This window comes from Mercenaria mercenaria, unplaced genomic scaffold (genome assembly GCF_021730395.1).
Source record: "Mercenaria mercenaria strain notata unplaced genomic scaffold, MADL_Memer_1 contig_1069, whole genome shotgun sequence".
NCBI classification, from domain to species: Eukaryota; Metazoa; Mollusca; class Bivalvia; order Venerida; family Veneridae; genus Mercenaria; species Mercenaria mercenaria.
The window spans coordinates 19,046-33,425 of NW_026459039.1; the positions used below are offsets into that span (position 1 = coordinate 19,046).

The 14,380-nt window shown below is 34.8% G+C and overlaps 1 protein-coding gene across 1 annotated transcript in view; it reads right to left on the minus strand.

Annotated features, from left to right (window-relative positions):
• Positions 1-14,380, minus strand: part of LOC123562129 (TPR and ankyrin repeat-containing protein 1-like) — a 66,708-nt gene that overhangs the window by 16,171 nt on the left and 36,157 nt on the right. Inside the window, exons 27-39 of the mRNA XM_053532263.1 lie at positions 13,877-14,064; positions 13,232-13,436; positions 12,911-13,039; positions 10,976-11,337; positions 10,260-10,400; positions 9,895-10,026; positions 7,991-8,315; positions 7,405-7,550; positions 6,956-7,202; positions 6,533-6,660; positions 5,972-6,077; positions 1,070-1,285; positions 349-509 (exon numbers count right to left, since the gene is read on the minus strand). Coding sequence (XP_053388238.1) covers positions 349-509; positions 1,070-1,285; positions 5,972-6,077; positions 6,533-6,660; positions 6,956-7,202; positions 7,405-7,550; positions 7,991-8,315; positions 9,895-10,026; positions 10,260-10,400; positions 10,976-11,337; positions 12,911-13,039; positions 13,232-13,436; positions 13,877-14,064 — 2,486 coding nt within the window. The remainder of the gene's footprint in view (positions 1-348; positions 510-1,069; positions 1,286-5,971; positions 6,078-6,532; positions 6,661-6,955; positions 7,203-7,404; positions 7,551-7,990; positions 8,316-9,894; positions 10,027-10,259; positions 10,401-10,975; positions 11,338-12,910; positions 13,040-13,231; positions 13,437-13,876; positions 14,065-14,380) is intronic.

Below are 14,380 nucleotides of genomic sequence, written 5' to 3' on the forward strand. Positions count from 1 at the left end.
ACATGCACAATTATACGCATCTTCTATTGGGAATGAGGCTACCTACGAATTTTCGCTGAATATCAGCCAGGGGGTTGCTGAGGAATACTAAAATACAGGATGACGATATAGTCTACTAACGTTGAATAATTAAAAGGTGGATTCTGTGAAAAATCATCGGACCGAAGCATGAAGATAACATGCGCATCTCCTCTTGGGATGAAGCTTCCTCATGAATTTTCACTGAATCCAGATAGTGGTTGCTTAGAAGTACGCCGGACAAGAATGACCTTATAGTTTACTAATGTTGACAAAACAAAGGGCAATAACTAATGGTTACTATTGAATATAATGAAGCATTTCAAATACCAATAAAGCTTGTTGGTTTGCCTGTGCTAGCATTAGCATTTTTTGGTCATCTCCTTGGCGGAAACATGTTGCTGCTGCACTATATCGGCGATTTTTCATGAAGTAATCTCCTTGTTGTAGCCAATCATCTTTGTTCGATTTCACCGCAAATTGTGACAAGGCTTGAAATAAAAGCAGGTAAGAGATGTTCCTAAACGTCATATGATGATATTTCCAACAACTTACCTCTAAGGCAGCAGTGGCCAATGACCTAAAACTTGCCGGTACATGAGTCTACCTCAAAATCAACATGAACGTTAAAAATTCAAATTATTACTTATTGAAAGAAATGTGACTAGTTCATAACGTAACGGATGTTTTGCTTCAGATCGTTTCATCACGAGATTGTATCTCACCATCGTAATCTAATTATCTTACTTTCTTCAACTGATTTTATTATCCTGGGGGCCTCCGTGGCCGAGTGGTTAGGGTCAATGGCTTTGAATCACTTACTCCTCATCGCTGTAGGCTTCAGCCTTACTCGTGGCATTAAATTCTTCATGTGAGGAAGTCATCCAGCTGGCTTATGGAAGGTCGGTGGTTCTACCCAGGTGCCCGCTCGTAATGAAATAATGCACGGAGGGGCACCTGGGGTTTTTCTCCACTATCAAAGCTGGAAATTCACCATATGACCTATAAATGTCCAGTGCGACGTTAAACAAAAATCAACTGATTATCTTACTTTCATTATTTATATCCGTTTGTAACTTGACCAGCTTCCGAGCTTTGAAATATTCAAACATTGGTCCTCTTTTCACATGATCTTCGTCGAAAATCCAAACATTTACTCTTGCTCTTGTAACGGCCGTATACAACTGTTTAAGTTCGTAATTCAGTATTTTGTGTTTGTTGGGGTCGAAATCTAAAGGCCTTTGGCGATCTTTCGATGATAAAACATCTGAAAATATTACAGAGCAAAGTTAAACATCATGATATTTACCTGCTTTACTTCATTTATTCATTTTTTAAATATTTATTAACTTTTCATATCAATGAAGTTTCATTTATGTCAAGTGTATCAGCTTTTAGTGATGAAGAAAAATTCCAGGTGCCCCTACGGGCATAATGTCATCAAGCAAGGACACCTAGGTAGCCAGCTGGATGAAAGAGTTCTACGCCCCACGTGAGTGTTTGAGCCCACAGTGGTGAGGGGCAAGTGATTCAGTAAGCGAAAATAACCACTCGGCTGCGGAGGTCCCCTCAAAAGAGTTTCAAGACCGTCTTTTTGTTTTTAATGGATTTCATACTGACGTGTCAATACAGTATTGTTTAATTCGGATATTTATTTTAGATAACATAACATTTAACTTTGATTTAAAGGTATACAAAACGTGACCCATATAACCCATTTGAAATAAATGTATAATGTCATTTGCAAATATATCTAAAAATGCCAACCAGTAAGTTTGTGATGCAAGACATCAGAATTGCCGCCTTTTTACAGGGAATTGAAAACATAAATAACTAGCAAATTATTGTACAAAACTTGACCAATTGGTTCAAGTCATGCGACAATGAGCGAGTAATACAATCAACTTATCCAGGCAATACATGGTACGAAGTACCTTGCGATTATGACACTGCGGTTCCTTACATGATACTGGATCCGTTAAGACTAAGATATCTATCACTATATGATCTCTTATTTAAAGCGCAAGTTTAAAGGTTGTTTTATATGACCGGTATATATTCAACACGTCTTCAAGGTTAAGAACTTGGAACAAAAATCAAGCTTATAGCGAGTATTATTATTCAACAATGAAATACTGGACATGATATAGGGTAAATTAAGTGATATAAAACAGGCTGAGCTAATTCCAAACTAAACTGAGCCAAAACGAGAAAATCAGGACCAATACGATAAAAACAGAGCAAATATAGGACTCAAGCATTTTGACTGGTTCTTACAAGAGGGCCAGTACGGAGAAGTCAAATGAAGCAATTTCCTTCACACTGAGGTCTGAACACACTAAAAGCTGTTCTTCTTATTCTATTTAAAATCTACAACTTTCTAATGGATGCAGCACACATCATGCCCATTTTAGATATTTTAACTTACATTTTCTTGAAGAATATTGTCCGTTATTACTAAAATTCAAAAGAAAAGTGCGGACATGTTTGATGCTAGAAAACATATTTTCAGTCAAGCACACAAACTGTAAGATCAGCTAATAAAAATGAGACCCTAAATTGTAGTGGTAGTGTATGACCTAAGTTTCAATGAAAAATTTTGTCATGCTATTTTTTCATTATGAAAATGCTTCTAAAATGTTAATCATAGAATTGTCATGTGATTTTAGCAAAAAAGAAAAAAAAAATCGCAAAGGAAATAAGGAAAAGCTTTACAAAGAAAAATAAACTGATAATCATTTAAATCCGCCATTATGCGAGAGCATTAGTTTCGCTCCGTATTCCTATTTAGTGTCTAAAACATATAGAAATTATAAAGTTGTGATATATTACAAATTTCTGTAATAACCATGTTTGATTTCGATATAAATCTTTGTAGATATCAACGATTCTTAGAAATGGATGCCTAATTGAAATTATACATAGAAGAGCGAACACGATGTTAGCAGTAACTGCAAACAATTTGGTACATGAATAAAACGAGATATGGAAGTATGTCGGTCGTATTATCTTGACTTGGTCAAATCCACAAGACATAAGTGTACATGTCTGTGTCTTGTTACCTACAGCATGCAAGGAAATGCCAGTCAAAGCAATTTCTATCACAGATCAAAATCAAATGACTTGCACCGCGACTAGAGAAAATACGATGTACGGTAAGCTCCAATTTTAGCTAACCTGTAATACAAGGTTGAGCTTTTGTGATCGCCCTTCGTCCGTCGTCCATCGTCCGTCCGTCCGTCGTCCGACCACAATTTCCTTGTGAACAGGATAGAGACCACATTTTGCATTTGCTTTTAATCAAGCTTGCACACGACTTGCACACGACTTGTATGTGCATAATATCTTGGTTCCTTTCGAAAACTGGCCAGATCCCATCATGGGTTCCAGTGTTATGGCTCCTTAAAGGGCCAAATTTGCTATTTGTGGCTAGTGAACACGATAGTGTCGACATTTTGCAATCAACTTTATTTCTAACTTTCACACAACTTGTTTTGGCATAATATCTCTGTTCCTTTTGAAAACTTGCCAGATTCCATCATGGGTTATGTCCCCTTAAAAGGCAAATATTTGCTAATTTTGGCTTGTGAACACAATAGAGAAAACATTTTGCAATCGACTATAATCAAATTTTTACACAACTTGTATTGGCATTATATCTCAGTTCCTTTCGAAAACTGGCCAGATCCCATTATGAGTTCCAGAGTTATGGCCTTTAAGCGCCATAAATCTGCTATTTTGGCTTTTGCAGCCATATAGAGACTTCCTTTACGATTTGATTTGATAAAAGATCGCAAAATATCTTCAAAAGCAAATAAATCTTTGATTCTACGATGCATTTGTCAGATCAAATCATAGGTTAAAAAGTTACGTCCCCTAAGCGACCCATGAAAGAGCCTAAATTTGGTAATTTTTACCTTGTGGACAGGATAGAAGTGACATTTTATACTTTATTTTAATCACATTTACACACAACTAAAGTAACAATAAGATCTCGGTTCCTTTCGAAAACTGGCTAGGTTTTATCATGGGTTCTAGAGTTATTGCCCCTGAAAGCGGCAAAATTTTCTATTTTGGACCTTTCAGATATACAAAGGTTTCATTTATGCTTTAATTTGATACAAACTTGCACAGAATGATTATCGTAATGATCTCTAGGCCTGAATCGAATCTGGGTCATGTCTGGTCAAAAACTAGATCATCAGGTTAAATCAAAGGATAAGCTTCTTAACATTGTAGCGGCTACATTTATTATCATCATCATCATCATTATTATTATTATTATTATTATTATATACCACATTTATATAGCACTCTTTTCATATAAAAATACGTTCAAAATTTTTTACATAAAAAATATATAATGTTCAATAAAAATGGTAATTGAACTATTATGGAAAGAATTTAAAATTACATTACGGTAATAAGATACCTAGCATTTTAAATTGAAGGTAAGCAGGTCAAAACATGAAACAAAATACAATATCGTAGAAAAATAAACTGACCTGTTAAACACACAGATTAGAGCAGAATAGAACAGAAGTTATCTTACATTTTGAACAAACAGAATTAACCAGTATGATGCCTGTGAAATGCATCACGGCACGCAAATCGTCCCTGACGATCGGGTTAGTCCCCCACCCAAACGGTACGGAGAATATCCATGATACATCCCACAGAAAAATAAAACACTATCGATATTTTTCTGTCACACTAGAGTTCTTGATTAGAATTGACCGGTTATTAGTGAGATTAGTTCATAAAGAATTGTCTGAAATAATGCTTCTTTAGTGCTTTTTTTAAACTTTGCAAGGTTTTGCAATCTTATGCCAGATGGGAGGGCATTCCATAACCTCGCCGCTGCTGTCTGAAAGCTTCTGTCACCAAATCGCACTGTCCGACATTTAGGCACCACTAGTTTTAATGCATTATCCCGCAATCGCAGAATTCTGGATGGCCTATATATTTCCAACATGTTCACTACATACGCTGGTAATTGACCTTTGAGTGCCTTATATGTATGTGTTAGAATTTTGTATTCTACCCTACACTGCACAGGAAGCCAGTGGAATTCACAAAGCACAGGTGTTATATGGTCGTAACTAGATGTTTTGGTTACGATTCTAGCTGCCGTATTTTGGACATATTGCAGTTTATTCATTGACTGTTTTGGAATTCCATATAGAAGACAGTTGCAATAATCTAAACGTGATGTAACAAGAGAGTTGATTATGACCCTATCTTCATGAAACTTGGTTTGAACGTTTATCTTGATGATTCCTATCTCAAGTTTAAAACTAGGTCATATGGGATCAGAAACTAGGTCATAAGGTCAAATCAAAATTAAAGCTTGTTAACACTCTTCATGCCACATTTATCACCCTATCTTCATGAAACTTGGTCAGAATGTTTATCTGATGATTCTTAGGCCATGTTTGAAACTGGGCTATATGGAATCAAAAACTAGGTCACCCAGTCAAGCAAAAGTAAAAAAGCTTGTTTAAACTCTTGTCCATTTGATGTGCATAAAACTTGGTCGGAATGTTTGTCTGCATGAAATATTGGACGAATCTAATTATCTTTGTCCCGGTCATGTGGGGTCAAAAACTAGGTCTCCAGGTCAAATTAAAGAATAAACTTGTTTACACCCTAAAGGGCACATTTTTGATTCTATCTTCTTAAAAATTTGGCCAGAGTGTTTATCATGAAGTCTTGGGCGATTTCAAATCGGGTCAAGTGGGGTCAAAAACAAGGTCACTAGGTCAAAAGCTTGTATACATTATAGAAGCTACAAAAACTAGGTCATTAGTCGGAATTCGAAGGTTAAATTATAATATCGTGAGTAGCCAAGTAATTTCGTATTTGCCTAGTGACTTGTCCTTGGGCAGCTCGGAAAAAATAACAAAGCCAATATGAAATCACTTGATCAGTTACATTATAAAAAGGTACATACCCTGTTCAATCCTAAAATACACCTCGTTTTGTTCAGCTGTCTTATTTGTAACATTTCTCACAATTTCTTCCAGATGTTTTGTCACAACCCGCCATTCCTTAGAAGCCTGAAATTGATTTTATTTCATTGTACAACACAGTATTTACCCTAAGGGGTACCAAATGTTTAAAGACTCTATAGTTCTCACTCAGTTTTATTAACGTTTCGGCCATAAGGCCTTTATCAAAATGACAAATTCCGAGAATTACTCTACATCACGGCGTCTCATACTATAACAATATTTTAATAAAACTGAGTGAGAACTATAGAGTTTTTATTTCATTGTAATTCATATAACTGTTTTATTTGCAACTTTCACTGTTTCAAACAGTGGGATTTGCCTTTTATAATTTTACTACCATGGGATACCCTTTTAATGCAAAAGTACTGAATTTTGACAATCAAAAATAAAAGTATACTAAGCCAAAGAAAACTAAAACATGTAATATAATTTAAGTGCTAAAAGTACATACGCTTATGACATAAATGAATGTATAAATTACAGACACATTATTGATATACCTTGGAGTCTTTGAAGAAGTTGTAAAGTAAAACATCGTCGAATTCAAGGCCTTTAGATTCATATATTGTGAGGACAAGCCCATAGCGTAACTCTTCTGGCATACTTTCTCTTGCCTCCTCGTTCACAACTATGTATAAAAGATTAAACATTAATTGGATGCTGGTATATATTGATACAAATTGTTTACAGTCTTTGTATCACTTTTTTCTAACACAATGTTGTAGTTTCTGTTTCTCACAAATAGACTGCCTATTCACATAGTTAAAACCTATCTTTCTCAATCGCGGGCGGTTGAATTTCTTGACATCTAAATATTTTTAACAGTTTAGTTTATGATTATGTAGCGGAAAAAAACGCAGGCTCTTTTTTTTTTAATAATTATTTCGGTTTCTGAAAAGAACTGCAAAACAAAAGAATACCACCTAGTATAACTTGATGGGCGCCAAACTCAATACTTGATGTTTCTCTTTGATTTTTCTTTAACAAAGTAGCCAAGTCATTAGAACTGCATGATTCAAGAAGAATGGGCTCTGGGCCAATGAAAAGGCCTTTGTCTGGATGTAAACGGTCAAATGATTCTGGGAAAAAATGCAACAGAATCTCCAGGATACTTGAAGCTAGTGACAGAATACCAGAATGCGAACGGTAGTTGTAAGTCAGTTGAAGTACCTACAATTGTAGAGTGCCATGAATATAAATTGAATAGTACATAAAACCTATTGTTGAAACAGAAAATCGTTTAGTTAATCCTGTTGAAAATATATTGTTGTAACACAGATGATAACATTAAAACATGCTGGCTTATAAAAAGATAACCGATGAAATGCAATGTTAAATGCGCTAAATGCAATGTTAAATGCGCTACTCGAACCTCGTTTGGCACATGCACTGTTACAGACTTAGAAGCCTGAGATGTCTTTTTTGCTTCCTCTGTCATTTCTTTGACGTGGAAAAAGAGAGATCGGAGGTCTTTAAATCTAAATGAAATTCCGCGCATTATACTCTGTGCGGTATCACCTAAAAAGAAAAAAGGCAAATATAACTATTTTCATATGCATAATACACACTTGATATTTCTTTTTCAATACTTTAAATATACAATAGTTATTTCTCCCTCAGTTCATATCATCACAGATGGTTTTTATTCGCTTCAACGTTTTGCATTTATTCAACTTATGTAGTTTGGTCAACATCTGAAAAATACTTTATTCGGGGAAAGAATGAATTTACACGAATACTGGCAACAGGTTAATATATGTTAAGAAAACTCTGTAGTCGAATGGTATGGTTAAATTGATATATACGAAACTGTTTCACGTAAACATTCGAACTATCCATTTGACTGCCGTCTGATAAGTTTGTCCATTCAAGTGCAAATAATCATAATTACTCTAACACGCTTTTAAATATTTTCTAAAGTAAAGCATACTAACATAAACGAAACATAAGTCGGCTACCTGTGAGGAACATATCATTTGGGTTCTGACAAAGTCTGATAAGAAGAAACAGTTCTGCCTGCGTGAAGTCTTGTGTTTCATCCACATAAATCTGATGTATCGTAACTGGGCTCGTTTCCAAATGTGCAAGTCGCTGAAATACACTGCGGACAACGTCCGTTTCATCAAACAAACGCAATTGTTTCTTCTTGCGTTCATACACTAAAAACATATCGTAGACTTCTTCTCTCTCTCCAGAAAAAGCTGGAGCCTTTTTCCTGCCTAATTTTAGATACTCATTTTTCGACAGATAGCCGTTGGTCTTGGAGAGTGATTCATACGAACCCTGTCAAAACGCAGATACGAAAACATTATATGCATGTTGTTACTAGGTTTCTATTTGTGAAGTTACAAGCTACATATCTAGATTATTTTAGCAATAAATGATTAGTAAAAGCGAAATTAATGAAAAAGCCTTACACTTATAACATGCGTAACGTTTATTTATCAAACAGGAACGCACGCTAATAGGCTGACAACAGTTTGTACAAAGCACAATGTAAAAAGGTGATTCATAGTGGCCATGTATCGCTCATCGAGCTTCACAATTAACACAGGTATACAATACAAATATGGATAAAGCAAGGAACAGCTTCTTTCAGTTATATTGAAATCAGGTCAGCTGTTAGAGATGAAGATTTTCAAAGTGGCATAATTCACTTGACAAATCAAAATGGCTTTACAAAGTTTAGTAAAGGGTAACCCAAGAACAATTTCCGTGAAATATTTTTAACTCAGGCTCGGAGAATGTAGTGTTAACAAATGGTTTCTGTTTTAAGCTTTGGCAGCCAAGTTTACGACAAATCGGAGTAATTCAAGCAATCTTGGGTCGACATCTTCCCAGGGAATTTCAAAATAAGACCAGGAATTTAGACAGAACATTACGTTAGATAACAAGATAAGGTTAAAATAAGACAAGCCACTTTCCCTAAATGCAGCCTCTCGCAAAAAAGAAAGAAACACATACAGCCATGTATGAATGCATGCGTCAATGACAGACATGTACACATAAAACATAAGTAAAAACAGACGAAACAAACACAAGTTGTAATCGGTCTGTTTTATTTAAGTGACGATATGATTATGGAACAAAGAGACCACGCTTTTTTGCTTTTGACAAATCGTGTTGATTTATAATAATACTAGTAGTGGATTACCAAAGGAACGTTTGTGTGAAAATAATGAAATATCGAATCAGCAGATACTGCAGAGATGTTTCAAGATTCAAACATATTCATATAGGGTGACAGTTCTCATATCACCCTCCAGAAAACTTGGTTTTTAACAATCTTGGAAGAACATTAATATTAAATTGCATGTACACTGTATTTACTAAACACTCGATAATCAATGACACATAACTTTAAAAATTACCCCAATATACATAAAAGGAAAAATGACCATGCGAACAGCGGCTATAGGTTTTGAAGAATGTAAATAATTTGAAAAAAAAAACAACAAAAAAAAACATTGATATATGGTCACTAAAGGAATTTTTTAGTGAAATAATTTTACAGTTGGATCACTAGTCGTAAAGAAAACGCAAATTTGTATATTTCAAGATTTGTATATTTCTAGCTCTGGTTCCAGAGAAGGCATTGTTATAAGAAACGTACTGACAATGGACGTGCGTCAGATACCGGGCGGATGCCGGCCAGAGCACGGCGATGGACTGATGACAGAAAATTGACGTACGCAGACATCGGACAACGGATGTTGAGTGATCTAAAAGGCCCTTGTACAGCTGTTTTGTTTAGCTAAATAGAATAACATAGACTTTTATTTGAATTTCCTTCTGTATAAAGGTAAATTATGTAACATTGTAAAAGTCAAATATGTAACATTTTTATGTACTAGTGCCTTACCTTGATAAATGATATAATCTCTGTCCAAATAAGGCTTGGATGATAAACAGAATTTCCAATCCCTTTTAATTTAGGCCATATTTTATTTTCAAAGACATCGTAAGTTACTTCTCTTCTAACGTTTGTATCATTCTACAAAGGAAACTAAATTTTCAATTGGCGCCGATGCCGCACTATTTGTGCAAGGAAATAATCATTAAAGTCTGATAAATGATGCAAGGCTAGAAAATGCCACTTAGCTGAGAAAGACTACAGTCGTGCCAAACATCTTCCAAAAACCTGAATCTAGTTGTTCAGAGTTAAACATTGAATTAACGTCAAAGCTGTTCGTTCTAGTGTGTATGAAAGAAAGTATCAAATAAAACCTTTCTCTTTCCTTTGGTTCTTCTAGCTTCTTCAACATTGCCATTGATTCTGTCATCTGAATCTTCATCAGTGGATTCATGATCCAAAACATTTAGCTCGGTAAATCCTTCAGCCGTATCTGCCCATCCATGAACCTGGTACTAGTATTAAAATAAATTGTTCTGTAATTGTTTACATTTTGTTTCGAGGTAATTTTTTTCGGAATTAATTTAAAATAAAAACAGCAATGAACCAATCATTTTTATAAATTAATGCAATAATAAAGAACAAGAGTAGTGTTCCTGTATTTGTTTAACTATGATGTGTACATGTCAATAATAAGTTGAATATCACTTTTAAACAATTTTATCAAAACATTAATGCTTAAGGAAATCTCAATCGTCTAGAAGGTATGTATGGATGAGAATTCCTGCGAGGCACTTCTATATGCTCCTCATTTGCCATCCAACCAGTAAACGCGAAGAAAATGCATAAAAATCTGAAACTATTTCCATCCCATTATGTTAAAGACCAACGAAAGCAAAATTAGCTTTGTACGTATATTCTTATCATATTTATGATTCGATAAGTATTTGAATAACATCTTTTAACGAAAACTACCTTGCAGGTGAAATGCGAAAAACTGACACAAACATCTCATATTACAAAAGTTCTACAAAAATAAGCACTTTGGTTTTATCAAAGACATAGTTTTGCAGAAACATTTTAAAGATACCTTTAACGATCCATCTTTTTCTCTTTCAAAGAACGGATGTCCAAGAGAGGCATCAAGTTTACACAGTAACTCTCTCGAAGTAAGAAACAGTGGATATGCATTTTCCTGCAAATCCTGGAGGCGATTCGGAATAGATTGGTCATTACTCCCAGCGTGACATCTTGCTAGAAGTTCGTCGGCGTTCATAAAACCGCAAAATGTCTTTTTTACTTCAGATACAAGAACTGGATTTTTTGTCACGAATATTTGATGGAACTGTACACATGTATTAGAATCGCTTTTGCAATTCACATCATTTTGTTGTTTACATTCAGACGTTTCCTCAATGCTGCTGTAGTTGGATTCAGCCCTTTCTTCTTGTACTGTAAATGGATTCTTATATTATAAAAAATCTGGTGTAGGACTTAACAAGACCGTTCGTTATCAACAGATCGGTATAAATTAATTTATGTTTGCATTACAGTGAATTCTTTTACATAGACTAAATTACTCCGTGCAAATGCGCCCTAAACATCCAAATAAACGACAGGAAAAAGCTATCCGCATGCTCTTTGAAACAGTCTATGAGGGTTATGGTCTTTTTTCTTAGCAAATAAAAAGCAGTCTCCATCGTTTAAGTGTATAGAACGTCGTAGTCTCTCATAACATTAAACTGTCGAAGGAGCACATAACTGTACTGACAACATCTCTGTTGTTTGATAATTGACATGATACATAAAACCTTACACAATTTGTGTCATGTCCTTACAGCTCTGTGCTCCCCACATCATAAAGTTAACTTAAATTCAGTTGGAAATACTACATAATATTTCACTGGAAATACTACATAATATTTTTATGCAACGTATCACTATTTACAGTGTACAGGTAACCTAATATGGAACATACACTGTCCCATTTTGGAATTTACTGGCAGTGTGTATTCCATATAAGGCAAATTAAAAAAGTAGAAACTCCACAGGTCGCTCAATACGACAAAAATGAGAATGTTGCAGGTTTGGTTTGATTAAACCTGTTCATCTATGGTAGTGGAAATGCTTGCTACACGCCCTCTAGCCCCCTGGTTGAGCAGAACTTAACATTTATCAAAAGCAATTTAAATACATCCGCAGATGTCTTCATACGGCAGTGCACATGAACCTTCACTGATACACTAGTGCGTGATTTCATGAAATGTGGCATATGGACCCAAGATAAAATAATGGGCTTGTCCAAACCAACGGACAGAACTAAGCAAAATGGAAGTTAGAAAAGGGATTTGTATATCACAGAAACTGCCAAAAGACAAAACATAATAGTCCATACTATGTAGTCAATTATTTTGCTTACAGATGATTTAAGACGCAACGTATTTTATCAAATCGTGACAGAGAACATAACCCTCGCCCCGGAGTTCAAAACACCATGATCTACAATCTCCCTATTGAGCTAAGTAGGTAGGGCTAAACTGATATAATATGACGTCAATGCATCTATTGATCCTAGGTGTAAACATAAACAAATTCATAAGCATATAAAGGTGTATCAAGAAATAAAAAAGTGTTTTCCTATAATATCTATCTCAAAATGGCGGCCATTTATATTCTTAACCTAGTATTTCAAGGAGCTTTGACCTTGGCGCTGACAACTTAAATTCTTATATCGTCCGAAGCAATTGTTGTGCAGAATTTGCTGTTCAGTTTTTGTAAATCTGGCACCCTGCTGCTCTTAAACCAAAAAAAAGTGATAGTGACGTTGATCGACTTAATGCATATACGAGATATTTGCAGTAACTCTATATTGTAGTCTGTCTGTAACTTTATTAGGGCGTCTGCGTTTTTAGAACGTGGCTTTCCCTGTTGGATTGTCATCCTTGATTTTATTATCGTTGTGTATACTACTATGGTATGGAAAAGTGATTTTTCATGCAAAATATTTAAAATTTTATATTTTTACCGCTAGGTCTAGACTTCTCATGTACGTGCTCCTGTCCAGAACCTTGGACCATTGGCCGATCAATAGCCGTGTTGTACCAGTACGATTTGAATTGACTCCAAAGTCGATATAAACAGCAAGTTGTCTTTCCTAAAACAGAACGTACTATTTAAATTATGTGTGTTGAGTCAATTAATGTAACTTTTTATTTCAAAATGTAAGACATGTTTGGTTGTCCCAAAGGAGGATTGATTTGCTTTTATATCTTGTTAACACCAGTTTCGCGATAAAATATGCATTTTAATACAGTTTATGTGCATCGCCTTCTTTTATTAAATGTACCTGTCCCACTGCGTCCAAGTAATAAAATTGCCTCTTTTCCACTCAGATTGATGATAGCATGCTCTAAGTCAGTGACCTTAAAAGGAAAGTCAACTTTCACGTTACAACTCTGCAAGATATGCTTCACAAGTGTTGTGTCCCAAGGATAGAATTTCAGAATATTGTACTCTGTTTCACTGGCACTTGCTGGTGGAAAATGCTGAACCTGAAAATAGGTATCACAAATAAAGAATATTCATCGGGGAAAAAACACTAAATAAAACATTTTAAAAGGTCATACCGATTTTGGTTATAACATTGCTACCACCTGTTTTGTTATGAACAGAACATACATTAATTTCTTGTATTTCCTTCTTTAGGTAATTTTTATCTGATATATGTATCTTCGATTTAAATACTGATCAACATAGTTGAAAGTAATGTTGCATGCATTCTTTTAATTACCTATGTTTTATGGCTCGAACAGGTTAAGTTCATGTGTAACATTAAATCTAATGCTTTCCTGGTCATGCTATCTATTTAGATAGCTGAATTAGCTGTTTTTAACATTAAAAAGAAGTCACAACGGATTTTTGAGAACTATACATAAAAGTTACAAATTTGTCTATATTAATAGTGTAATGTTAAAATGCAACAACATATTACCTGTACTTGACGATCAGCATTATCTTCAGGATCTATTTCGGTAAACAGCAAAGGATATGTAACACCGCGCTCTCTCATGTGTTGTTCATTTTCCTTTATCCCCTTTAGTTTACTGGATATGGCGCAAGTCTTGCCACGCCGATGTGAGTGTTTAATATTTTCCACAGACCTTAGGACAATAATTTGATCTATTTACAAAATGACTTGATACGCTATAATAAAATATGAAAGAGAACAGATGATTACATATATTTGCAGTTTTTGTGTATTGCGATTCATATACAATCAACATGATCAAGGAACAAAACTCAGGTAAGTGATCAAACAAATAGTAATGTTAATATATGCAACAAAACTTGAACATTTTGTAATGTCATATTCATTAAAGAAGTGAGTTTTGACTGCGAAATCAAATGATATCAAATAAGTACATGTATATAATAAAATCTGTAAAAATTTTTAATGAATAAACCATGCTGTGCTGTCTTGATGTATATTTTGGTC